This window comes from Staurois parvus, unplaced genomic scaffold, assembly GCF_062004578.1.
Source record: "Staurois parvus isolate SC_StPar_1 unplaced genomic scaffold, SC_StPar_1.0 ptg000694l, whole genome shotgun sequence".
Classification (NCBI taxonomy): Eukaryota; Metazoa; Chordata; class Amphibia; order Anura; family Ranidae; genus Staurois; species Staurois parvus.
This window is the reverse complement of record NW_028318490.1, coordinates 4,100,077-4,123,153: the sequence shown is the minus strand read 5'-3', so window position 1 is coordinate 4,123,153 and position 23,077 is coordinate 4,100,077. Positions and strand designations below refer to the sequence as shown.

At 42.4% G+C, this 23,077-nt stretch overlaps 1 protein-coding gene across 2 annotated transcripts in view; it reads right to left on the bottom strand.

The window, feature by feature from the left end:
* KCNK4 (potassium two pore domain channel subfamily K member 4) overlaps nucleotides 1-23,077 on the bottom strand; it is a 52,475-nt gene that overhangs the window by 5,702 nt on the left and 23,696 nt on the right. For both annotated transcript variants that reach the window (XM_089652833.1, XM_089652831.1), the window contains exon 6: nucleotides 4,394-4,533. In XM_089652833.1, coding sequence (XP_089508959.1) covers nucleotides 4,394-4,533 — 140 coding nt within the window. The remainder of the gene's footprint in view (nucleotides 1-4,393; nucleotides 4,534-23,077) is intronic.

Genomic DNA, 23,077 nt, shown 5'->3' with positions numbered 1-23,077 from the left:
TCTTATCCTAACAAAACAGCTAATCAACTATCTTTTTCAGAAGGTCAGAAAGTTAACAATTGCATTATTTCATATTTTTCCAAACAAACTCTGGGTGGATCATTTACTTACAGTCCTGTAATACAAAATATGGCATTATGTAGGAGCTTTTCTCTTTTTGGAAGGATTTACTTATGTATGTTCTTGGACTGGATTTCCTCAAATTCTCCCTGTTTCCTGTACTCTAGTGAAGTCAGTAAAAATAATTCTGATTGCCAGATTAATTTTTCCAATAAGCATACTGTGGGAACCCCAAAGAGGCCATAGAGGCCAGCAGTTTGTAGGTCCCAAGGTCTTTCCCCACTATTGCCCCCAGCCAGGCACACATGCAAGTTCTCTCTCTCGGCTCAAGAAACAGTTTAGGGTGTTGTTGGTTTTTTTTTTTTTTATTATTTTATGGTTGAACTGGGATGGTGATTGGGGTAAGTAGGATGTTCCAATATTTTGCTATAACAAAACTTTGAGGACACTGAACTTGCTTCTTGAAAAATAGAATTCTTGGAACTTAGAACACTGTCTCTGTGTAGCAAAAAGCGGACAGGTTCTGCAAAGCAGTATTGAGAAGGTTGAATCTTGCTCAGGGAACTGTCCAAACAACAGCTCTTCAGGAAAAACATATTAGCAAACACACGGCTGACTTTCTAACACATAAGACGGATGGTAGCACTCTAGCCTCTAGTATCTCTCCCAGCCTGTACAGAATGAATCTGGATAACTAGTTGTCTCCCACCAATATCCTGCAGGCAGCTTCTCCCAGTGCAAACAGCAACTTCAGGCCTTCCAGCCTCCAGGATGGCGTCTTCACTCAACAGGCACATGGCAGGATTGCCTGAAAGGTAGACGAGCCCCCAGGAGATGGTCTCCCCTTGGCAAGAAGAAGATGACCAGGCTGCTCCCTGCACCAAAGTATTCTCTAGGCTGACCATTCTAGAGATTGGCTGGGTCTACATAATTATTAAGCTGCTGATTAATATGCACACCTCTGTTTCCCAGAGCTCCTCCAGGTAAAGAGGGAGAATGAAACAATCATTCAGCCCCTGGAACACAGACCAGACCAAATTAATCAAATCCAGCTCCACTGGTTACAGTGAGCTAAACTAAATTTACCTACGCTAACACTTAACTGTAAACCCCAAACAGAATTCCAGCCTCCCAGACTCACTTGGTACAGTGAGCATATCTACATTTTCCTAACAGAACAAATTAACCCCATTGACTACAATGGGCCTAAACATAATTTATCTATTCTAGCACCTGAATAGGAGGGTGCTACACTTAAAAAGCAGTATGGTCATAGACAAAAGGGTGGATAACAAATCTGCAGAGAGAATGAGAGAGTGATAAAATGGAGTTACAACCAAGGTTTTGGATAGAGTAGAGAAGGGACAGATCCTCTTTAAAGTTCCATTAATATCGTATTGGTATTGTATGCAGACTGAGTGAGGGAACTATGAATAAATTGTCAGCAGGGCATATTGACTTCTTAGGTCTTGCTCATACTATATATTGCTTACAGCACAAAAAATGGCAGCCATCCCAACCTATAACCAGCCTTAGCAATAAGGTGCACATGGAAGGGCAATGCCATCACAAACAGACAAAAGATTTCCCAGCAACACTTACCAGCCAGCCTGTAAAACAACCAATTTGTCCCTGTCTAACAGTTGGCGTTAAAAACAGAGGGTTTTGTTTGCACCTATTTGCAAATACACGCGTAAGCCACAGTCCCGCGTCAAGGGTCCTCTGTATACTGTGGACCTTACTCTAAAATTTACAGAGTCTCCATAGTAAGAGCACATATATCAATGGATAGGTAAAGGGCAGGTGTGCCTTGAGGAGCCCATCCCTCCTTAAAGGATGCCTTTGCTGTAATTTTGCTATAGCTGGGTGTTGCATGCATCCCTGTACCTTTGGCCCTGTTACACAGGGCCAAATGTGTTGTTTTGCAGGCTGGCTGGTAAGTGTTGCTAGGAAATCTTTTGTCTGTTTGCTATGTGCATTGCCCTTCCATGTGCAACTTACTGCTAAGGCTGGGTATAGGTTGGGACGGTTGCCATTTTTTGTGTAGTTGGCTAATTTGGATGCAGGGATGCACTGGATGCCTTTGCTGTCATTTTGGTATAGCTGGGCATCATGTGCGTCCCTGCATCTTTAAGGAGGGATGAGCTCCTCCAGGCACACCTGTCCTTAACCTATCCATTTTTAAAATGTTTTCAATGCAAACTGTTAGACAGGGCTAAATTGGTTGTTTTGCAGACTGGCTGGTAAGTGTTGCTGGGAAATCATTTGTGATATATATTGCTTAGTGTGTAAAATATAAGACTGCACTAAAGATAAAAAAGTGTTTCTTATGGAAGTCTGGTGATAAAATTAACATGTATCATAGGCCTAGTGGATGAAATTATAACTAAACTTTCAAAATCACCAAAAACCTCATAAAATGGAACAAAAAAGCAGGACATAGCTCACAAATGACTATACGGTGAATTTCCTCTGGTCCCTACCCACCCTCCTTATAACATATCATTAGCTCTAAAATTACAGTTGCTGTACTCTAATGATCAGCATCATATTCTGTGAAGTCACCATCAATGAGAGGCTCATTCATCCACCTTGTTTATCTTTTAGTTCATTAAAACAAGCAATTTGAAATACTGTACATACTATGCAAATACTGTGCATATCTAGAAAGTCCACCATAGACTTCCTGGATACCTGTCCACTGGCTGTCCTCAAAAAGTATACTCACATGCCCAGCAAATCCAGTGTTGTCTGGTGAAGCCTGCCAGTCCTCTGCTGGGTGTCTCTACCAGGTACTAGCACCCAAACCCCTGGAGATGCACCACTGCACAAGCGCAGTGTGCCTGAGACTGCATGCAAAATGTGCTGGAAATTGCCCGGAAGCCTCCTGGGGTGGGTGATGCAAGTATCCCAGGATACTTCAGGAAGGAGGGAGACATCACTATTGCTTGGGAAAGAAACCATGATGTGCTGGGCATGTCCAACTGAAAATGTATTAACCCCTTGACGCTGGCGCCTCCCTGGTCTTTAAGGAGTTTCTGATGCTGAGAGGCAGTGCGGGGTTTATGATCATGTGACTGCCGTGATTGGCTCCGGTAACTGTGCTGGGAGCAGACAAGGCGCATGCTCTTGTCATGGCTTTGTTTACATTTTGGTACGCTTATATATGGCCTCTTGGTGTTAAGGCCAATCCACCGAGAGGCTGCATATATGCATACTCTCAGCACCAAGGAGTTAAAGAAGAACAAATTTAATCTCTGATTGGGTAACAAGAAGGGGGTTGGAGGAAAAAATATGTAAAGTACCTAAAGAAGGTGAAGATCTCCTTTAATACTCTTTTTTAATTATTAGCATTTTAAACAAAAGTAATGGGATTATTCAGTAAACCACAGCAAGAAATTGAAAAGTGCATCATCTCACAGGAAAACCAGTTAGATTTAAAGTTAACTGAAATCAGATTCCAAAATGTTGAAGTCTTATTAGTTGCTGTGGGTTCATGCATTTTCTTCTTACTTTATTGAAACAGCCTACTTTAAAGTCATCCTAAAGGCCTATTTTAAAAAAAATTAAAAAAACATGTCTATGCTTACCTGCTGTGTGCAGTGGTTTTGCACAGAGCAGCCCGGATCCTCCTCTTCTCAGGTTCCCCTCCGGCGCTCTTGGCCCCTCCCTCCTGTTGGGTGCTCCCACAGCAAGCAGCTTTCTATGAGGATACCATCTGCTCCATGTATCCATTCATACATGGAGACATGGCTTGGGCACTCCCGCTCTCTCTTCTCATTAGCTCACTGGCTGTGATTAACAGCAGTGGGAGCCAATTGCTTCTGCTTCTGTCTCAGACAATGAGGAGAGGGGTTCCTGGAATAGCCAAGACTCCAGTACACATGGCTGGATCAAGAGGGGGCTTAGGTGAGTATTAGGGGGGCTGCTGCATACAGAAGGTTTTTTATCTTCATGCATAGAATGCATAAAGGTAAAAAGCTTGAGGCTTTAGAACCACTTTAAATAAATTGAAGGACTACTAGACGTGCATACGGGTTGATTTACTAAAACTGGAGACTGCAGAATCTGGTGCAGCTGTGCATGGTAGCCAATCAGCTTTTAATGTTATCTTGTTCAATTAAGCTTTGACAAAAAAAAACTGGAAGCTGATTGGTTTCTATGCAGAGCTGCACCAGATTTTGTACTCTCCAGATTTAGTAAATCAACCGCACAATGTCAAGAGCATTGCTTCTTTGGCTCCTATTGTACAGATAAACATGTGCATATTTGCTTTTATTACAAATACATGGATTCCCAAAACACTTTTATAGATAAAATATAATATATTTACCTCTGCCCGTGTTTTTCTGGACAAAACTCTCAGCCAGTTCCCAATCATTGTCAAGATGGAAGCAAAGTAGGCAAGACCGAGCAAAATCCAGAACCAGACCAACGGTTTGTACCACGTGTGCTCCTTACCAGCACTATCTCCTGCAAATTGACATGTGAATTAGAGACAACCATCCTCTGATAAAAAGCACCATCTATAGATCATAATACTCTAAACAACTTGCCTATAAGGCTGCATGCACACTGGGTGTTTTAATAATGCGGTAGCATTAGCTGTGTAAAGTCACGCTAAAAATGCGAGTTTTTCAGCGGTTTTTAGCATTTTTGCATTAGCGGTTAGCCGTGTTTTTCCACGTTTGTGTTTCTTAGTGTTTTTTTACCAAACATTTTTTTTTGCTCAAAAAAAGTCACAAAAAGACCTGTTTGCCATGTTTTACTGTGTTTTGCCGCATTTTCCATGTTTTTCAGCATTAGAATGTTTTTACAGTTAAAAAACTCCTCTAGAAACCAACTAGTTCTGGGTTTTTTTTCCAGCCAAAAAATGCCCCAACCAAAAAGCCCTGATTACAGCCTATGTGTGGATGCTGGGGAGTTTACTGGCTGTGAAAAAAAAATTCCAAAAGCCAAAAACAGCAGCTGTAAAAACGTTCAGTGTGCATGAGGACTAATAGATCTCCCCTTGAGTACTCGAAAATACAAAGGTGTTTCTTATTCAAATGTCTTACATACCAGAGCTTATTCACTATGATGTGCGTAGAATAATAATGCAGAGCAGAGTGTATTAATTATATAGATTTCACATTACTGTTTATTTAGTGCTAGTATTTGTATGGTGACCTTTGTTTGTAAAGCAAACTTAAAGTAGGGGAAAGTGCTTCTGGCAGCACATAGCAGGAACCTCCAGTACCTCAATGCTTTCTGTTGAAATGTTATATAGTACGTAATAAATTGTATAGAGAGTAGCTGCAGGATTCACTTTGTAACTACTTGCCAACTGCTCCATGTATTTATACTGTGGGGTAGCGGCTCTTCTGCATCAGATCACATACATGTATGAGATCTGGCATTTCCAGGTAGAGGGTGCGTGTGCACATGTATGCCCGCCGTTCCAGCTGTGCTGTCATTTGCTACAGCACAAACCTATCAATGGGTCCCAGCCAATGATTTAAGACTGGGGCCCGCTGATTGGCGAGTGAATGACAGAAGAAATGTAGGGTTCCTCCAACAAAAGCTCTCTGGTTTGCTAAAATTAACAAACTCCAGGTCATGGAAGACCTTACAATCACCTCGCACAACATGGAGGAGTTGTTCAACAAAACTTGGATTCCCTGGAACTTTTTTGTGCACACTGATGCCTATCTCAATGAGCTGTCCACCCCTTTGGGATTCATTACATCTTCTAAGACCCCTCTCAAGAGAGGGGTGTCCATGTGACCCTTTTTCTTTCCCTTACTATTTCACCCTGGTCCTGTCTTAATCATCCGCTTTTTCTCTTTTTCTATCTCTCCGACTTTGTTTCCGCTCAATCCTTTTCTGCACTCTACCTAACCCCCTCATGCTCTCCCTATCCATCCCAACTGCTTCTCTGACTCTCTAGGGACAATTATTCCCTTACCTTTTAGACCACCATGTTTTTATTTTGCGACTCGTGGTCTAGTGTTCCCCCTCCTCTTTGTTTTTAGTTCCCTGCAGCATTGCTCTATTTAGTTTTATGCAATAACTGGATAATGAGCTTACCATATGCTACAGCATATGCTACTTCTCATAATAATGTTCTCCACTGGAATTCACTTTTGTAATATCAGTCTCAGGGAATGTTCATTGCTACACTGCAGTATCAAAATGTTTTCTGATGCTTTATTATGTGTTTATTACTTTGGAAGTTATTATGAATCTTTTTCACATGATATTGTACTAATACTGTACTATTATTCTCTGTATTTCATATAACCTTTGCTAAATAAAGAAATTATACAAAAAAAAAAAGTAAAATATACACAGGGCTCTCTACCAGTGTAGCAACGTGGCTGTTTTTTTCTCCTTGCAAAGCAGGGAGTAAAATTAGTCACATCCACTAGTGAAAGCAGCACACTTTACACATTGATAGACACACAGTTAACCCTTTTAATCACCCCTAAATGTTAACCCCTGAATGTTAAATCCCAGCCAGTTTCAATAGTACAGTGACAGTTTATATTATTAGCACTGGTCACTGTATTAGTGTCACTGGTGATGTCAGTGTCAGTTAGCCAGTTCCCACAAAGTGTCAGATTGCCTGCCACACTATCACAGTCCCACTATATGTAGGTGATCACCGCCATTACTAGTATAAAAAAATACATTAAACTTCCAATATAAATCTCATCGTTTGTAGATGCTGTAATGTTCATGCAAACCAATTAATATAGGCTTATTGGAATTTATTATTTTACCAAAGACATGTAGCAGAATACATTTTGGCCTAAATTTATGAAGAAATTGGGGCGTGGCCAAGCAGGGCATGTGAGTGGCTGTGCTTCACAGAGCTCCCGCTTCTGATCCTATCACTTATCCATACTGGAGAGATTTTTGTGGCTCCTGCTATTTTTGCAGAGCGGCCCTGACCTGGGGCACCTCTACATACTTGGGGTGAGCTTTTACCTACAATGATGACCCGTAAAAGTCAGGAAGAATCGGCCAGCACGGACTTCTCAAACATGGCATCCAAACAATAAGAGAAAGGACCATAGCTTCGAAGAGTCGCATAAGTGGCCTGGAAGATAAACTTCCCCCATTGCTCTCTGATCCCCGCTCTATGGCACAATTAACTAAGACTAACAATGTCAGAATGGATGATGAAAACCGTCTACGATGTAATAATGTACATATTGTAGGCCTTCCAGAACGCACTGAGGGAAGTAACCCCACACAATTCATCAAAACCTGGATGGGCACATCGTACCCCTACTCGCCCGTTGCCTGCTGGACAACCGCCCAGACCTGTTTTGGCTCGTCTTCTCAATTACAAAGATAGAGAGATCATACTACTGCTGGCTAGGGAGCGCTACAGCAATCAATTCAATGGGGCTAAAGTTTCCTTTTACCCTGACTTCTCGGCGGAGGTGCAGCGTAAGAGAGCTAAATTTCTTGAGGTTAAAGGTCACCTCCGAACCCTGCAACTGACATATGCGATGTTGTACCCTGTTCGCCTGAAAATCATTGCCAATAATCAGTCGCACTTTCTTGATTCTGCTGTCGCAGCCTCAGATTGGGTGGACATGCATGAAGCTCAACAGCGACATCGTCCACGCAATCCAGATGATTGACTCTTGCCGCCATACCTTCTTTGATAAGCCGGGATGCCTGATATGCCTTGTTCATTCCTCACCGGGAAGTTATTTTTGTAGACTGACGCAATACCGAGCTCCACTCACGTTTGATGTAAGATTTGAATAATCACACTAGTGTTTAAATGGCAGTTAACAATATGCTATTCAATCCATTCGCACCTGGGTGTCAGCAATTTGGCCCAGTGGGTAAGTGAACACCCAGTTCACCAAATGTTTTGTGGATTTGTTTTGTTAGGCACCGTTATGCCACTGTTCAGAATGAACCTTCAAACCTTTTTTCCAGTGTTGGCCATCTTAACTACCTTGTTTTTTTGTGAGTGCAATATAGAGCGTGGTCTTTCTGACTGTTTTAAGGGGGCAGTGGAACCTTTGATACTGAGCTTCTCCTTTCCTAGTGATATCCTAACATTACTATCTCTACTCAATTTATGGAAGACATTCCTGTGATCTCATGGAAAATCAGAGGCCTCAATGACCCACTGAAAAAGATGATGGTATCTACAGTACTATGTAAACATCAGCCTGCTATCTGTGGCCTACAGGAGACTCAACTCACCAGGGGCACTTTGTCTATGGCACGGTTTTCCTCGGTGGGGTGGGTGTATCACTCCACCCACACCGCCTATTTACGTGGGGTGTGTGTATTGATCCATAAAGACATACCTTACTGGGTGCTGGTGTGTGAAACTGACCCCGAGGGCAGATTTGTATTCCTGTTGTGTACGATATACTCTGTTACCTGTGTTTTAGCAGTTGTTTATATACCTCTACCCTTTTCAGCTAATATCTTGAGACAATTGGTAGAGTTTTTGCTTGATAAGCCTACTGTGCCATTGTTTGTGCTGGGCGACTTTAATGGGTATCCGGATCCCACTTTAGATAAGTCCCCCCCCTCCCCTGACTGCAGCAGGTTCCTGGGCTAGAGGGACTGTCTTTGGTCATTTCTTGTCTGAGGTAGATTGGGTGGATTGCTGGCGTATGCGTTACCCCACTTCCCGTCAGTTCTTCTGCTTCTCCAAAACCAATAACACACTTTCTTGCATAGACATATGTGTTGGAAATTCATTAGCAGTTTTTCTAATTATAATGATTACCTATAGCCCTAGAAGTGTATCCGATCACTCACCATTAGTGGTCAAATTACATATTAAATCCGGGTCAGCTCTCCCTTGGGCTCCGTGGAAATTAAATGCTTTTTGGTTGAATTTGATCCCTTCCCATGACACAGTAGCGCAACAGATCAATGATTTCTTCCATCATAATGATCTTCAAGTTGACCCTTTACTTGCTTGGGATACATTTAAGGCATTCCTTAGGGGAGTGTTAGAAATATCTACAATTAAAGCTAAGACGAGGATGCACGAGGCCCAGGTTACCCAGCAGGCATAACTATTGAAGTGTACATATATAGATAACCCAACTGAGTCTAACAAACAGGCATGATTATCAGCACAGGAGGTGCTTCTTCACCTGACCAGTTTGCAGGCAGAGAGGAGGAGTTTCTTTGCTAAGCAAACATTCTATGAAGAAGGTGAGCAGACTGGCCGCTTGTTAGCCAAATTAATTCAGACTCAGTACTCAGTACAACCAATTGGGTCGTTGATTTCCTCAATGGGTAGATTGGTGAATACTCCCTCCACTATTATGGAGGAGCTAATTCACTGTTATACGGACCTACTCATCAAAATCTCCTTCCACGTTTGAGGCCCTGAATTAATATGTTCAGGATACCCCTTTATCTACAATCTCTTCTGCCCAAAAAGTACACCTGGACTCACCTATTGCAATAGAGGAGCTTGCCAGGGTGACCAGTCTATTCCCAAATAATAAAGCCCAGGGGATGATGGTCTCCTGATGGAGGTCTACAAGATATATGCTGATTCCATGTTGCCACGACTATTAGCGGTGCTTCATGCAGCCTATGACAGACACATTCTACCAGCCTCCATGACTAGGGCCACAGTGGTACTGCTGCTGAAGCCAGACAAGGTGGCCAGTGATCCATATTCCTATATACCTATCTCTTTGCTATAGTTGGATGTGAAGATCCTAGCCAAAGTATTAGCACTTAGATTAAATAAAATCATCACCACAATAGTGAACCCTGATCAGGCAGATTTTATGCCACAGACATCTTCTGCTGTCAATTTATTGATATGCAAACGCTGGCTGACAACATGGGTTCCAGAGCACGGTTGTCACTTAATGCAACTAAGGCATTTGATAGTATAGAATGGGACTATTTGTTGAGGATTCTAGAGAAATATAGATTCGGCGAGCGTGTTATAACCTGGATAAAGCTTTTATATCATTCTCCCTGTGCAGCTATCAGACAAGGCGGAGCAACTTCCCTAACTTTTAAGCTAGCTAGGGGTACCTGACAGGGATGCCCCTCTCTCCTCTATTGTTTGCTTTGGCGATTGAACCTCTGGCGGAGTGAATCTGGGCTAGTGAGGAAGTGGTGGGTTTTCGATATGGTAACATCCACGAGAAAATATTGTTATATGCAGACAACGTATTGCTTTGGTGATACAGGCTCATTCTTATGAACAACCATGCATATAATTTCTCAATTGGAAAATATTCTGGGCTAATAATTAACTGGTCTAAGTCGGCCCTGCTGCCACTTGATGGGGTCACGGACCCAGCAATGTCTACTTTTTGTCCAGTTATAATAACATCCTCCTTTAAATTCTCATTAGTTCAAATTTTCTAGACTACTGTCGATTAAATCTCGCTTTAAAGACAGGGTAAAGATATGGTCTAAGTTCTGGTTGTCTTTGGCAGGTAGAGATAACCTTAAAAAAATGAAATTTATGCCCCAATTGCTGTATTTTCTTCACAATTCGCCATGGCACCCACCGTGGATACAGATAGAACAATTACAGCATCATAAGGATAGAGGGGGGATAGCTTTGCCAAATCCCTGGTTGTATTATCTAGCTAGCCAGGTGCAACATCTGCGTAAAGGTATGGCGGAAGGAGGCACCACGGCTAATGATTCTACGCTACAAGTAATGTTATTGTATGGCCTCTGTCTCATTACCGCTCTGGCTCAATCTTTTTGTAAACCAAATAAATCCTTCCCTACCTATCGACTAATATATACAATTTGGGTCAAGGTCAAGCAGCTGCAGCAGGTTACAGGTCACACCGCATATAGTCCCATATGGAATAATGCAGCATTAACAGAACTGGCCAAGCTACAATATGCCTCTAAGTGGAAATCCTATGGAATAACTCATTTGAAACATATATTCAACAGTGGTCAACTCATATTATTTGATACATTCAAATCCAGGTATAATTTACCGCCATTATACACCAGCTAAAATGTGTATGATTGTGTATGTGTATGTATGTGTATGGTGTACCAGGACCCTCTTTGTGGCAGATGTAAGCGGGACCAGGAGGATCTTATTTACATGCTATGGTGGTGCCTGAAACTTCATCGATACTGGGAGGAAGTGGTCAACACTCTTAATTTAGTGTTTCAAACTAACCTACTTCTAGACCCTAAACAATGTCTTTTAGGTATTTTAGATAATGTTATCCAAGATACATTTATACTAGAAGCCCTTTCCAAGGCCCTGTCCCAGGCACGCAAGGCTATTCTTTTGCGTTGGAAATCAGAAACTCTCCCTATGGAGGATTGGAGGATTAAACAATATGATTGTTTAATTTACCAACATCGTGGGTGCCCAGGTAAATTTGAAAAGCTCTGGGAAGCATGATTGGCTACTCCGGGTTTAGCCCCATTGGATTTGATAATGCATAGGCTGTTGTAATTATCATTTCATGATGTGCTCTGCCTGCTGTGTTGTTCACCACAATTATCATGTAGTGAGATCTATCAGCTGGTACACTGCCGGAGGGGAACATCTACTGCTCTGTGTGTGTGGGGTTCTGCATGTGCCTTTACTGCATAATAATACCACAATCTTGTTGTACTTATTTGTTCATTGGACAACTGGTAACACTGGAAATGATCTTTCAGTACTTTTGTTGTTTTTGTTAATGGTGGATTCTTCCATAATGTGTTATATATGGTACTGCATTTTGTAATAAATACGCCTTAAACATTAATAAATAATATTTTTGATTTGAAAAAAAATTATGAAGAAATTAATTAATATGTTTTATAGCAGAAAGTAAAAAAATATTGTTTTATTTAAATTTTCAGTCCTTTTTTTTGTTTGTATAAAAAAAAGCCAGTGGTGATAAAATACCACCAAAAGAAAACTCTATATGTGTGAAAAAAATATGCATTTAATTTGGGTACAGTGTTGCATGACCACACAATTGCTAGTTAAAGTGGGGTTAAAATGGATGACTGCCAGGTGTATTTTCTATTTCTGAACGCCAGGTGCTTCAAATCCAAGGGGATCTTGCATATAAAAATCAACCCAATTTCTTTGATCCAGTACAGTGCCCCACCCACCCAACCCCCTTATCCACACTATTGGCCTGCCAATATAGACTGCCAATAAAAGTGTCACGCCAAAAGCACAGCTTAGCAGATGGGAAAGATAGGTGCAGGGACGGTGCTTCCACTAGGCAACCTAGGCAGCCACCTAGGGCACACTGCAACCTAGGGGCACCTGGGTGCAGCACCGTCCGGCATTCTCTCTGTGTGGCCTATGGACCTCTTCTATGAATTCTTAATTTCTCTGCTGAGTCCCCCTCTCCTCATACACAGGAAATGGTGAGGGGATGATGGTATCGTTACTCTGCACAACTGTATCACAGCCTGTCCACACACATGACCATATAGTACATATATACACACTTGACAGTATTCCATGTAGCAGTGAAGTGTTGGCTCCCCCTAGAATGGGAAGTAATGACTTTAGTCCAGGACCATGGCCAGTCAGCAGTCTCTGATCAGAGGATCAGTACATACATCTCAGGTACACACACTGGCGCACATGATCCTCCAGCTGTAACAGGGGGCCGGCTAGTGACTGAATGGGGTGTGTCCAATGCTGGCTCCACCTTCTTCTACACAGCTGCAGCTAATAAATAGGGGGGGTGTTCCCTGGTTTCAGGGTTAACCCTATGTGAGTAGGATGATCAGGGCTCGACGTGTATGAGAGCGAAGTGGTATAGCGCTGGGAGGCCTCCTGTTCTCACCGAGAGCCACAGTCTAGACTTCGCATCCCAGCAGGAGCCATCAGCGGAGAGCTGAACATAGGAGGATGGTGGATCATGGAGCTAACAGGTGGAGGAGGGAGTAAACAATGGTCGGGCTGAGGGGAGCGTGTACTGATTGATTGTGTGGGATGCCGCCACATCAGGAATGATCCTTCAGTTGAGGGGAGAGGGAGGAAGAAAGAGCAGAGGAGGATGCCAGGTGTCTGGGACCATTGTAGCAGCTGAGCTGTCACTCCTTCCAGTGTTCCACTCAGACTCAGTCCCTTAGTGCAAGCCATCTAGCGGCTGCTGATCACTGTGGAGTTTTGCAACTGTCCCTTTTTTTTTTCTCTGCCAGATTGGTTAATACAGTTAATTTATATTTGGCTAATATATATTTTGTCTTTAGCCACTTGCCTACCAGGCACCTTTACCCCCTTTGTGCCCAGGCCAATTTTCAGCTTTCAGGGCTGTTGCACTTTGAATGACAATTGCACAGTCATGCAACACTGAAATGAAATTTTTATAATTTTTTTCAGACAAATAGAGCTTTCTGTTGGTGGTGTTTAATCACCACTGGATGTTTTATTTTTTGCACTATAAACAAAATAAGAGCAAAAAAAATCTAAAAAAAAATGTTTTTCTTTGTTTCTATTATAAAAGTTTGCAAAGAGGTAATTTGTCTCCTTCACTGATGTGTGTTGATGAGGCAGCACTGATGGGCACTGATAGGCAGCACTGATGGACACTGATTGGCTGCACCGATGAGGTGGCACTGGTGGGCATTGATGAGGAGGCACTGATGATGCTGCACTGATATGCAGCAGTGATGGGTACTGATAGGTGTCACTGACGGGCTGCACTGACTGACAGCACTGATGGGCACTAATGGGAGGCGCTGCTGGGCACTGATGGGTGCAGCTGCTTGTACAGCATTGATGAGTGGCACTGATGGGGTGTAATGATGGGGGGCACTGCTGGGCACTGATCGGTGGCACTAATCATCAATGCCGATCTGCTCTGTGACAGTTGCCAGTTATCGGCAGTACTTTCCTTACGCTGTGACAGTATTTACTCATTGGACACAGCTGATCACGTAGTAAAAGGCCACTGTGATTGGCCTTTTACCTCATCACGTGGTCAGCTGTGATCACAGAGATCGCCGGGTGCATGCCGCTGGGGGTCATATGACGCCTCCCAGAACTGGAAACCTCGCTGTAGCTGTCATTCGGCTATAGCGCAGTCAGCAAGTGGTTAACATCGGTGCTGGTGGCATCTTATGGCACTTATTTTTGCAAATTAAAAGAAATTTAGCAGTTTTGTTGATTTAATATTTTCTACTGTTTAAAAAAAAATTTTTTTTTGGGAGGGGGGGGCTCAAGTAGCTGGTCTTGCTTAGTCTAGCACCGGCCTGGATAGGTGTAATACTCATGCATCACTAAGGGCAAGTTGATAGTTGTAAGCCAAAGCAATCTTCTGGTTTGGATTCAGAAGAATATACTTATATTCTGCCTGTCTTAGTAATGTATGTACATATGCACCCTCCATTCTTCTCCCACAGAATCAAATGATTCCCTGGTGTCATACTTGATGATAATGACATCAATGGTGTTCAAAGGCTTTTATGTATACCACATGTATGCTTTTCTAGCTCATTTATCAAAATCAATTACCGTACTAGCATTTAATCAATGATTAAAGCAGTATTAAACTCAAAAGCAAAAATGTAATTAATTGCAGCTTACCAATCATTGGATGTGGTAGCAGCTTTTTTATTTTTGTTGGTTATGCTTCGCTCCCCCTCGTTTTCATCTGGTAATCTGGCCAGTAACATAGCTCCTGTATTAGTGTGTCTACTCTCCAGCTGAAGGGACATAGGAGGCACCCTTGGACAGCAGCATTGTCAGTCTGGGGGAAGGGATTTGTCAGGTGGACTAGCAGATTTAGATACATTAACAAATTGAAGCCAAACTCAGCAAATCCTTTATAAGCAGTTACAGCAAACAGTTTTGTTCCGTTTGGAATAAAGTTTTCACATAAAAATTAAAAGCTGATCATTGTAAGCACCCTTGTCAGTATTAAATGGTATGTCTTTTCCCTGTACCTAATTCATCTGCAAGAGAGCTTGTTCTTTTGAAAAACAACAGACTTACTGGGTGGATCACCAGATGAAAATAGAAGAAAGAAAGCCTAAAAAAGGAAATAAATGCAGCCACCACATCTATCAATTAGTAAGCTGCAATATAATAAATGCTTGCTTTTGAATTTAATTCTGCTTTAACCAATATTTGATGTATTTATTTCATGCACTAATGCAATATACTGCCAAATATTCCTAAACTTCATTTGCAGCAGCTGGACTTTAACCTGCTGGAACTGGTGCAGTTAGTGGAATGCATGTCAGCCAAATATATAGAGTGCATGCATGGATCCTCCTCTCCAGTCAGCTCATGGTACTTACAGCAAGGAGATCAGTCTCTACAAAACATTACGCCTATTAATCTGTTTAGTATGAATTATGCAGAATCATTACATACAGCATATGGGAGCTGTTTTACCTGGATTTGTATGTCTGTCCATCCAGACTTAAGATTTACACAGCTCTGCCATACAAAATAGCCCTGTCTGGCAGGGGAGGATACCTGATTTTTCAGGTCCTGTCTCTCCCCCTGTTGTGAATAAACAATGTTGCTTGTTAATAGATGTATACTACAGCACAACTAATTCTGGTTCTGCAATGCTCCTTCCTCTCTTCCTGTCATGTTTGATGTACAGTGACTGCAATAGGCTAATACTAGATCAAATTTAGGTACTTCGATTTTTTGCATTTAAAAAATACATTTAAATGTATAAATATACAGCTGCATTTGTTGTATCTTTTATATCAGCCTGAAGTTCAGCTTTAAAGCGGAGCTCCACCCAAAAGGGGAAGTTCCGCTTTAAGGACTGCTCCCCATTAAGGATTGGCACCTTTGGGGGGCGGGGGGGAGCGGGTACCTGAATTGGACAGGTACCCATTCCCATTTCCGGTCTGATCACCTATGCGATCGGAAACAGAAGGTGTCCTCCCTCCCTTCCTGTAGTCTTTTGGGACACGTAACAGGTCCCAGAAGACTACAGGACCATTCATGAAGTGCAGTGCTACTTGCGCATGCGCAGTGGGTACCCGGGTGTGAAGCCGCAAGCCATCACAGCCGGGTGCCTACACTGAAGATGCAGGCCTCCTGGAATCCAGGACGGCTGGTGAAACGGGCTGCGGGGACCGAGGGACAGGTAAGTGGCTGTTTTATTAAAAGTCAGCAGCTACAGTTTTTGTAGCTGCTGACTTTTATTTTTATATATATATTTATATATATATATATATATATAAAAAGATTTAGAGCGGAGTTCCACACAAAAGCGGAAGCTCCGCTTATTTGTCTCCTTCCCCCTCTACTGCCATATTTGGCACCTTTTAGGGGTGAGCTGGTACCTGGTTTTGACAGGTACCCGTTCCCACTTCCAGCTCAGTTTGCCGCAGCGAAGTGAGCCGGAAGTTCAGCCCCCTCCTCCCTCCCACAGTCTCCTGGGAACCTTCACAGGTCCCAGGAGACTGCCGGACCAATTAGGAGGTGCAGCACGGCTTGCGCATGTGCAGTGGGCACCAGGCTGTGATGCTGCAAGCTGTCACAGCCTGGTGCCCACAGGAAAGATGCCGGTGCCATGGAGGAGAGAAGGGGAGAAATGACCGCGCAGGTGAGAACATCGCTGGACTCTGGGACAGGTGAGTGTGTGTTTATTAAGTCATCATGCACACTTGATGTTTTGCTAACACTGGTAACGTTAGCTGTGTAAAGTCACGTTAAAAACGTGAGTTTTTCAGCTTTTTTTTAGCATTTTTGAATTAGCGTTTAGCTGCGTTTTCCTGCGTTTTTCCGCGTTTGTGGTTTTTTGTGTTTTTTTACAGAAAAAAACATCCAAAGTGTCGGTTTGCAGCGTTATACCGCGTTTTGCTGCGTTTTTCGGTGTTAGAGTGTTTTTACAGTTGAAAAACTCCTCTAGACACCCACTAGGTTTGGGGTTTTTTTCCAGCCACAAAACGTTGATTACAGCCTATGTGTGCATGGACACATAGGATAACATGCTGGGGAGTTTATTGACTAGAAAAAAAGTCAAATGCCAAAAAAAGCAGCTGTAAAAACGTCAAGTGTGCATGAGGACTAAATAAACACAAAAAAAGTCTGGAACTCCCCTTTAAATAGATTGGAAGCATGCAAATTTTCACTCTTCCCTGAATATTTTTTCATTTGCTTTTGCCCATATTAGGTAGTTTATTTCTCTACACAACCATCGTATCCTTTTTCTGTTTACAATATTCACATTACTATTACTGGTAAACTTAGAGCTGGTTCACATCTGAATTGCACAGGAACGTGGTCCGTGCTTCAGTGCAATTTAGTGTAGTGGGATTTGCAGCCCATTCATTTGAATGGACTCAGATTACATTGGATCGCACAGAAAGCAGTGCATGCTCTACTTTTGCCATCAAAAATGCAGAGCACCAGAACTCCCATTACTGTGGTACTATGCGATCTGGGGTAGGAAAACGCACTGTGTTTGCGATCTGCATTTGGGGTGCTATTAACCTCCCTAGCGGTATGATTCTTTCTGATTTTTTGTGCTGAAAGCAGGACAATTTTTTTGCATGGAAATATGTAGTTTTTTATTGTAGGCTGTAATTTTTAGGAATAACTCACTGAAATCTGTACGAACAAGAGTCTATTAAACATTCCGGATATGATAAAACTTGAAACACAAAATCATAAATTATAATTTAATAAATAATCATAAAAAATAATAATATAATAAATTTAATTCAATAATATAATAAAACCAAAAACACTGAAATTTGAAATACAGAGGCAAATTCGCACATCGCTGAGCAAAGTCGCAAAATCGTTTTCAGTGTCTGATGACGAATTTCCCCACGAATCATTATCACTCAATTCTGCAAGTGGTTCTGATTTACTATCGCTGCTCTAAAACCGCTTTTGACGTAAAGGGACGCTTTTTGGACGCCATGGACTTTTCTAAGTTTCCAGGCAGAAAGAACATTCAAAATGCAGGCAGGGCATCGGACAAAGCAGTGGGGACAAAATGTATGTGAAATGCATTGAAACAGCAATGACAGCAAAAATGACATTTTTAAAAAATTTCAAATTTCCCGCCGGTTCCGGCGCCCGTACGTCCCGACGTCACAGGGACCGGAACACAGAAGCCGGATGCCGGCATCGGCCGGAGGAGATGGCCGGGGACGCTGCAGGGGACACATCGCGGGAGCGAAGGACAAGGTAAGTGCTGCAGGGACCCCCAGAGCAACGCCGCATGGTAAGCCCGAGTGTAGCTCGGGGTTACCGATCTTGGTATAGAAATTTTACCCCGAGCTACACTCGGGATTACCGCTAAGGAGGTTAACAATGTTTTGGAACCTGCAGCAGATTGCAAACCCAGTGCCTTTTAAATACAGTGCATGAAATGCACATGGAAGGCACTTTTCCCACACTGCGTTCTGGTGTGAACTAGCTATTAATGGGTGCTGTTAATAGTTTTTTTTTTAACATATGATTTATACAAATATTTTAAAGTGGAAGGCAAGTCAAACCCAATCTAAGCTTAAATCTACTCCCACCTCCATTCTAATGCCCCGTACACACGATAAGAAAATTGTCCGAAAAATTTTGCGGAACCACTGATCGAACGATTTTCTCTTCGTTGATGAGCAGGATGTTTTAACCAATAACGAAATTGTGAATGAAAAAATCCGGTTGAACAACAGTGAAAAATTTTGTCATTTCGCATATGAACAACTGATTTTCTGGTGGTATGACGGTCGTACGAAAAAAATCTATCAAGCGCTATCACGCATGAGCGGAAACAGAAGATGACCCGGATGTTTATGTCCAAGGAATCTTCGTAAACAAACGAAAAATCCAAATGTTAAAAGTAGATTGGCCTAATGAGATAATGAAACCAGAATTCTGCAGATTATATTTTATGTATCACTATTTATGTATATAGATAATGTAATAAACTATATTATACTTATTGTTGGTAATTGTTGTGTATATCGCTCATTCTGGCCAGAAGGGCGTGGCTACAAGGTCACAGGCACACTGCATCACTTCCACTTGTACGGAAGGCGTCAACACTACGTATTGCCCGACAAACAATTTTTTTAGATTGGTTAATGTGGGCCACAATTTCGACCAATGAGCGCACGCCTCTTGGTCGTCGGATGACTGATCGGTCGATTTTCTAATCGTGTATTCTCACCTTAAGACTTATCTTTTTACCTTGTAAATGGAAAGATGTATGTACTTACCTATTCTGAAGTCGCTCTGGTCCAGTCACATGATCTCCCAGGTGCTGGGGCCCAATTATGTGACCAGACTGGTGCGACTTCAGAATAGTTAAATGTAGGCATCTTTCCTTTTACAAGGTAGATAGAAAAGGCTTAGAATGGGCATGGCAGTAGATCTAAGCTTAGTTAGGGCTCTTTCACATGGAACCTTCTGATTGGGTCCGCCTGCCCGTTTTTCAGGTGGACCCAATCTGAACCTCCATTCTCTTTTTGGAGCAGCGGGTGTAAACGGCCATGTGTTCGTTTACAGCCACCAAAATCTGATCCGATCCTAAATGGCAAAAAGGGACGGAAGAGGATCCAATTCCCCTTCCGTTCATTGGATCAGGTCAGATAAAAGCGGACAAACAGTCCGTTTTCATCCGACCTCCCATTGAGGAGAGCGAGCAGCTCTGTGTCTGCTCTGCAGCAGCGGAGCGGACACAAAGCAGTCATCTGCTTGATCAGCGAGGATCAGCGGAGAGATCCCCCGCTGAGCAAGCAGATCCACTAAACGGGTCTGCCCCGTGTGAAAGGACCCTTAGGGTTTGTCTTGCTTTTTCCTCTCTTTTTTTCTTGCAGTTTTTGCACCTACCTTAATGAATGTCCATTCAGTGCCAGTGAAATGCATTGATAGTATTTTGTTGAGATTACCAACAAAAATGTATAGCTTAAAGTGATACTAAATCTTTTTTTTTTCAAAATTAGAAATATGTCATACTTACCTGCTCTGTGCAGTCGTTTTGCACAGAACAGCTCCGATCCTCTTCATCAGGTCCCCCATTAGTGCTTCTAGCTTCTCCCCCCTGAGCAGTGACCCAGAAAATGCCGGTTGCCTGGGGGCACCGCTGTGTGCTCACTCCTGAGCCACTGTTCTGTGCGTCCATAAGACCCCCACTCTCTCCTCATTGGTTCATTGGCTGTGATTGACAGCAACGGGAGCCAATGGGGAGAAAGAGTCCTCATACAGCCAAGGATATTGTGAACATCGCTGGATCGGAGAGGGATCAGGTTAGGATGGGAGGCCACTGCACAAAGAATGTTTTTTACCTTCATGCATAGCCTTTAGAACCATTTTGAGGTAGAAGACCCTTCTTTAGAGCATTTAACCTCATGGACTCCTCTGTGGGACTACATTTTACCTACTTTGTCTCAGAAATCTCCTGCTTACTTCCCATTTTGGTAGTCACACAAGACAGGAAGGTAAATCTTTCCAGCAGGGACACAGGCAACAATTAAAAACAGATAAGGGTTTTAAAAAGTCACCACTTTATTTGAAACTAAAAAAAAAGATTTTAGCTTTTAAAATGTGAATGTAACAAATAACATAATCATACCCTAGCACTATGCCCCCCCCAAAAAAAAAGAAGGCTCTCTTGTGATCTTGGTGTTCATTGGCACCAAAACAATGATATTCAAATGAAAAGATTGTTTTGGAAACTCTACACATTTTGAATTGCATCCTGACAGGAGTCCCAACATCTGCACGCACCTATTGTACAGTAACACCTGGTGCTTCCTCCTGAGTTCATTAAAGCTACTCACACTTTGTCAAATATTAATCTTAATCCATTGTTGACATTTTTTGTCTACCCACTACTGCATTATGTCATTGTCGATTTTGCCTCCAGCTCACTCCCATGCTCATTGAAAAAAAATTGAAGCTAGTGTGACGATTAATATTTAAGTCATCGCACAACAGTTTGATTTTGTTTTAGCCGTATGTACCATGTCATTAACTAGTTTGTTTCCTATTGCCATCAAGTTAGTCTTAAAAAAATCCCTGTAAGCAACTTTGCAACTTCTGATGGTGGCAGCGGTGTAGGAACAGGGGTCACACAGGTTGCAGTTGTTCGTTTGGGACCTTTAGGACCTCCTTTGTCACATTATTCAGCCACTTCATTGGGGGATTTACTAAAGCTGGAGCACTTCGAATCTGGTGTAGCTGTGCATGGTAGCCTATCGGCTTCTACCTTCAGCTTGATCAGTTAAACTTTGGAAATAAAACCTGGAAGCTTATTGGTTTCTATGCAGAGCTACACCAGATTTTGCGCTGTCCACCTTTAGTAAATAAGCCCCACAGTGTTTTACCACCATTTGTGGTCACTGCAAGGTCACCATTTTCACTGCCCATGGGTTTGCAGTGATCCCACTCTAATCGTAATGTCACTTCTAGGGAATGGACAGGGTCTACTATCAGCAATATAGCAGGCTTGCAGCACCGCTCAAAGTCAGGTAATGTATTGTAACCCCTCCGATACTCTGAAGATGGGAGCTGGCGTCCTGACACTTATCCAAGAGTGTGGAATCAAAAAGGAAGATGGGTGCCACTCAAACTGACCTACATGAATTGACTGAAGAGTGTCTGTGTTGGCCCTCACTCCATCCATGCCCTCTGACACATGTTGCTATGCTCATTGGGGCTTGGTCACAGAGGCCTCTGTGACCAAGCCCCAATAAGAGGGGTGAAACGCGGGAAACGCGGGAGTAACTGGAGGCCGAGGCCAACACAGACACTCTTCAGTTAATTCATGTTGTTGTGTTTGTCATATTTGGATGGAGTTGGTTGAGAAAAAATCCTTGCATGCTTGCTAACAGAAGAAGGGAGCAGAATGATGACTCATTGAGGTAATGTCCTTTAATTGTCCAGTCCCCAGGTTGGGGTGTGTTGGTTACCTAATTGCATTGCTTAACTACATTGGAGGAAGGTGAGTTTACCAACCTGAAAATGCTGTCTGGCAGAAGTGCCTAAAATACAGGTATTTTAGCTCTATATTTAGCATTTTGTCTATTGTTCAGCCTTGATGGAAGACTACAAGATAGACATGTGCGATTTTATTCATTTGGATTCCTTTTTTGGATGAAAATTTCAGATTCTGATAAGCCCCTCTACAACCACCGCCCAGGGTTGTGGGGAAGAGGCCCTTGTCCCTACCTACATGGCGAGAAGGTGCTTTGGGGGGGAGCCCCCCATGTATAGGGCATGTGGCCTGGTATGTTTTAGGAGGAGAGGTGCTCCCCCCCCCCTTTCCTGCCCTGCCGGGCTGCATGCTTGAAGAATGGTCTGGAATTTTGGAGGGAACCCCCACGCTGTTTTTTAAAGAATTTTTTTTTAACTGTCACTTCTTAACTAGCTGCCCACTCCTTAACTACCAGGCTATTCCGAATGAATTAAACTGAATACCGCAAATATGAAACAAATTCAGAAAACGAATGGGGTCCATTAACGAATGCATCTAAAATTAATTCTTCAATTAACAAATGTATCCGAAAATGAAACAAAACCAAATTTTCCAGCATACACATGTTTACTACAAGATCTGTCCAGCCACAAAACAATTATCAAATATCCCCAACTGATGTATAATTTGCATTTAAACCATGCAGTTTTTAAAGGTAATGAGTAATTTTTGTATATAGTATATTTCTTTTGCTATGTATTATTGTGAGGGCTAAAATATAAAACATTTAAGTGTATTTTTATTTTGTGCCAACAGCAGGAGCTCTGGTCTCTTATCTATACATCTTTCCCAGGCAACCATTGCCTGCTTAGCAGAAAAAAGCTTGGTGTTTAAAGAGTACAATAGCTAAAGCTAAAATTTAGCCGCCCAACTGATGAGTCAGAGCAGAAACCCATGAAATCCCCCCCCCCCCCCACACACACACACACACCTTTCCCTGCTTTCTGGATAAAAGAGCTCTGCACAAAATGTAATTCAAGAAAGTGTCTGAATGTTAACAGCTGCTGCTATTTTCTCTTGTTAGAAAATGTTAGATGCAATGTATACCATGTGTCATGGGTGCACCATGTTCAAATGTTTATTTTTAAAAAATGAAAATTGTA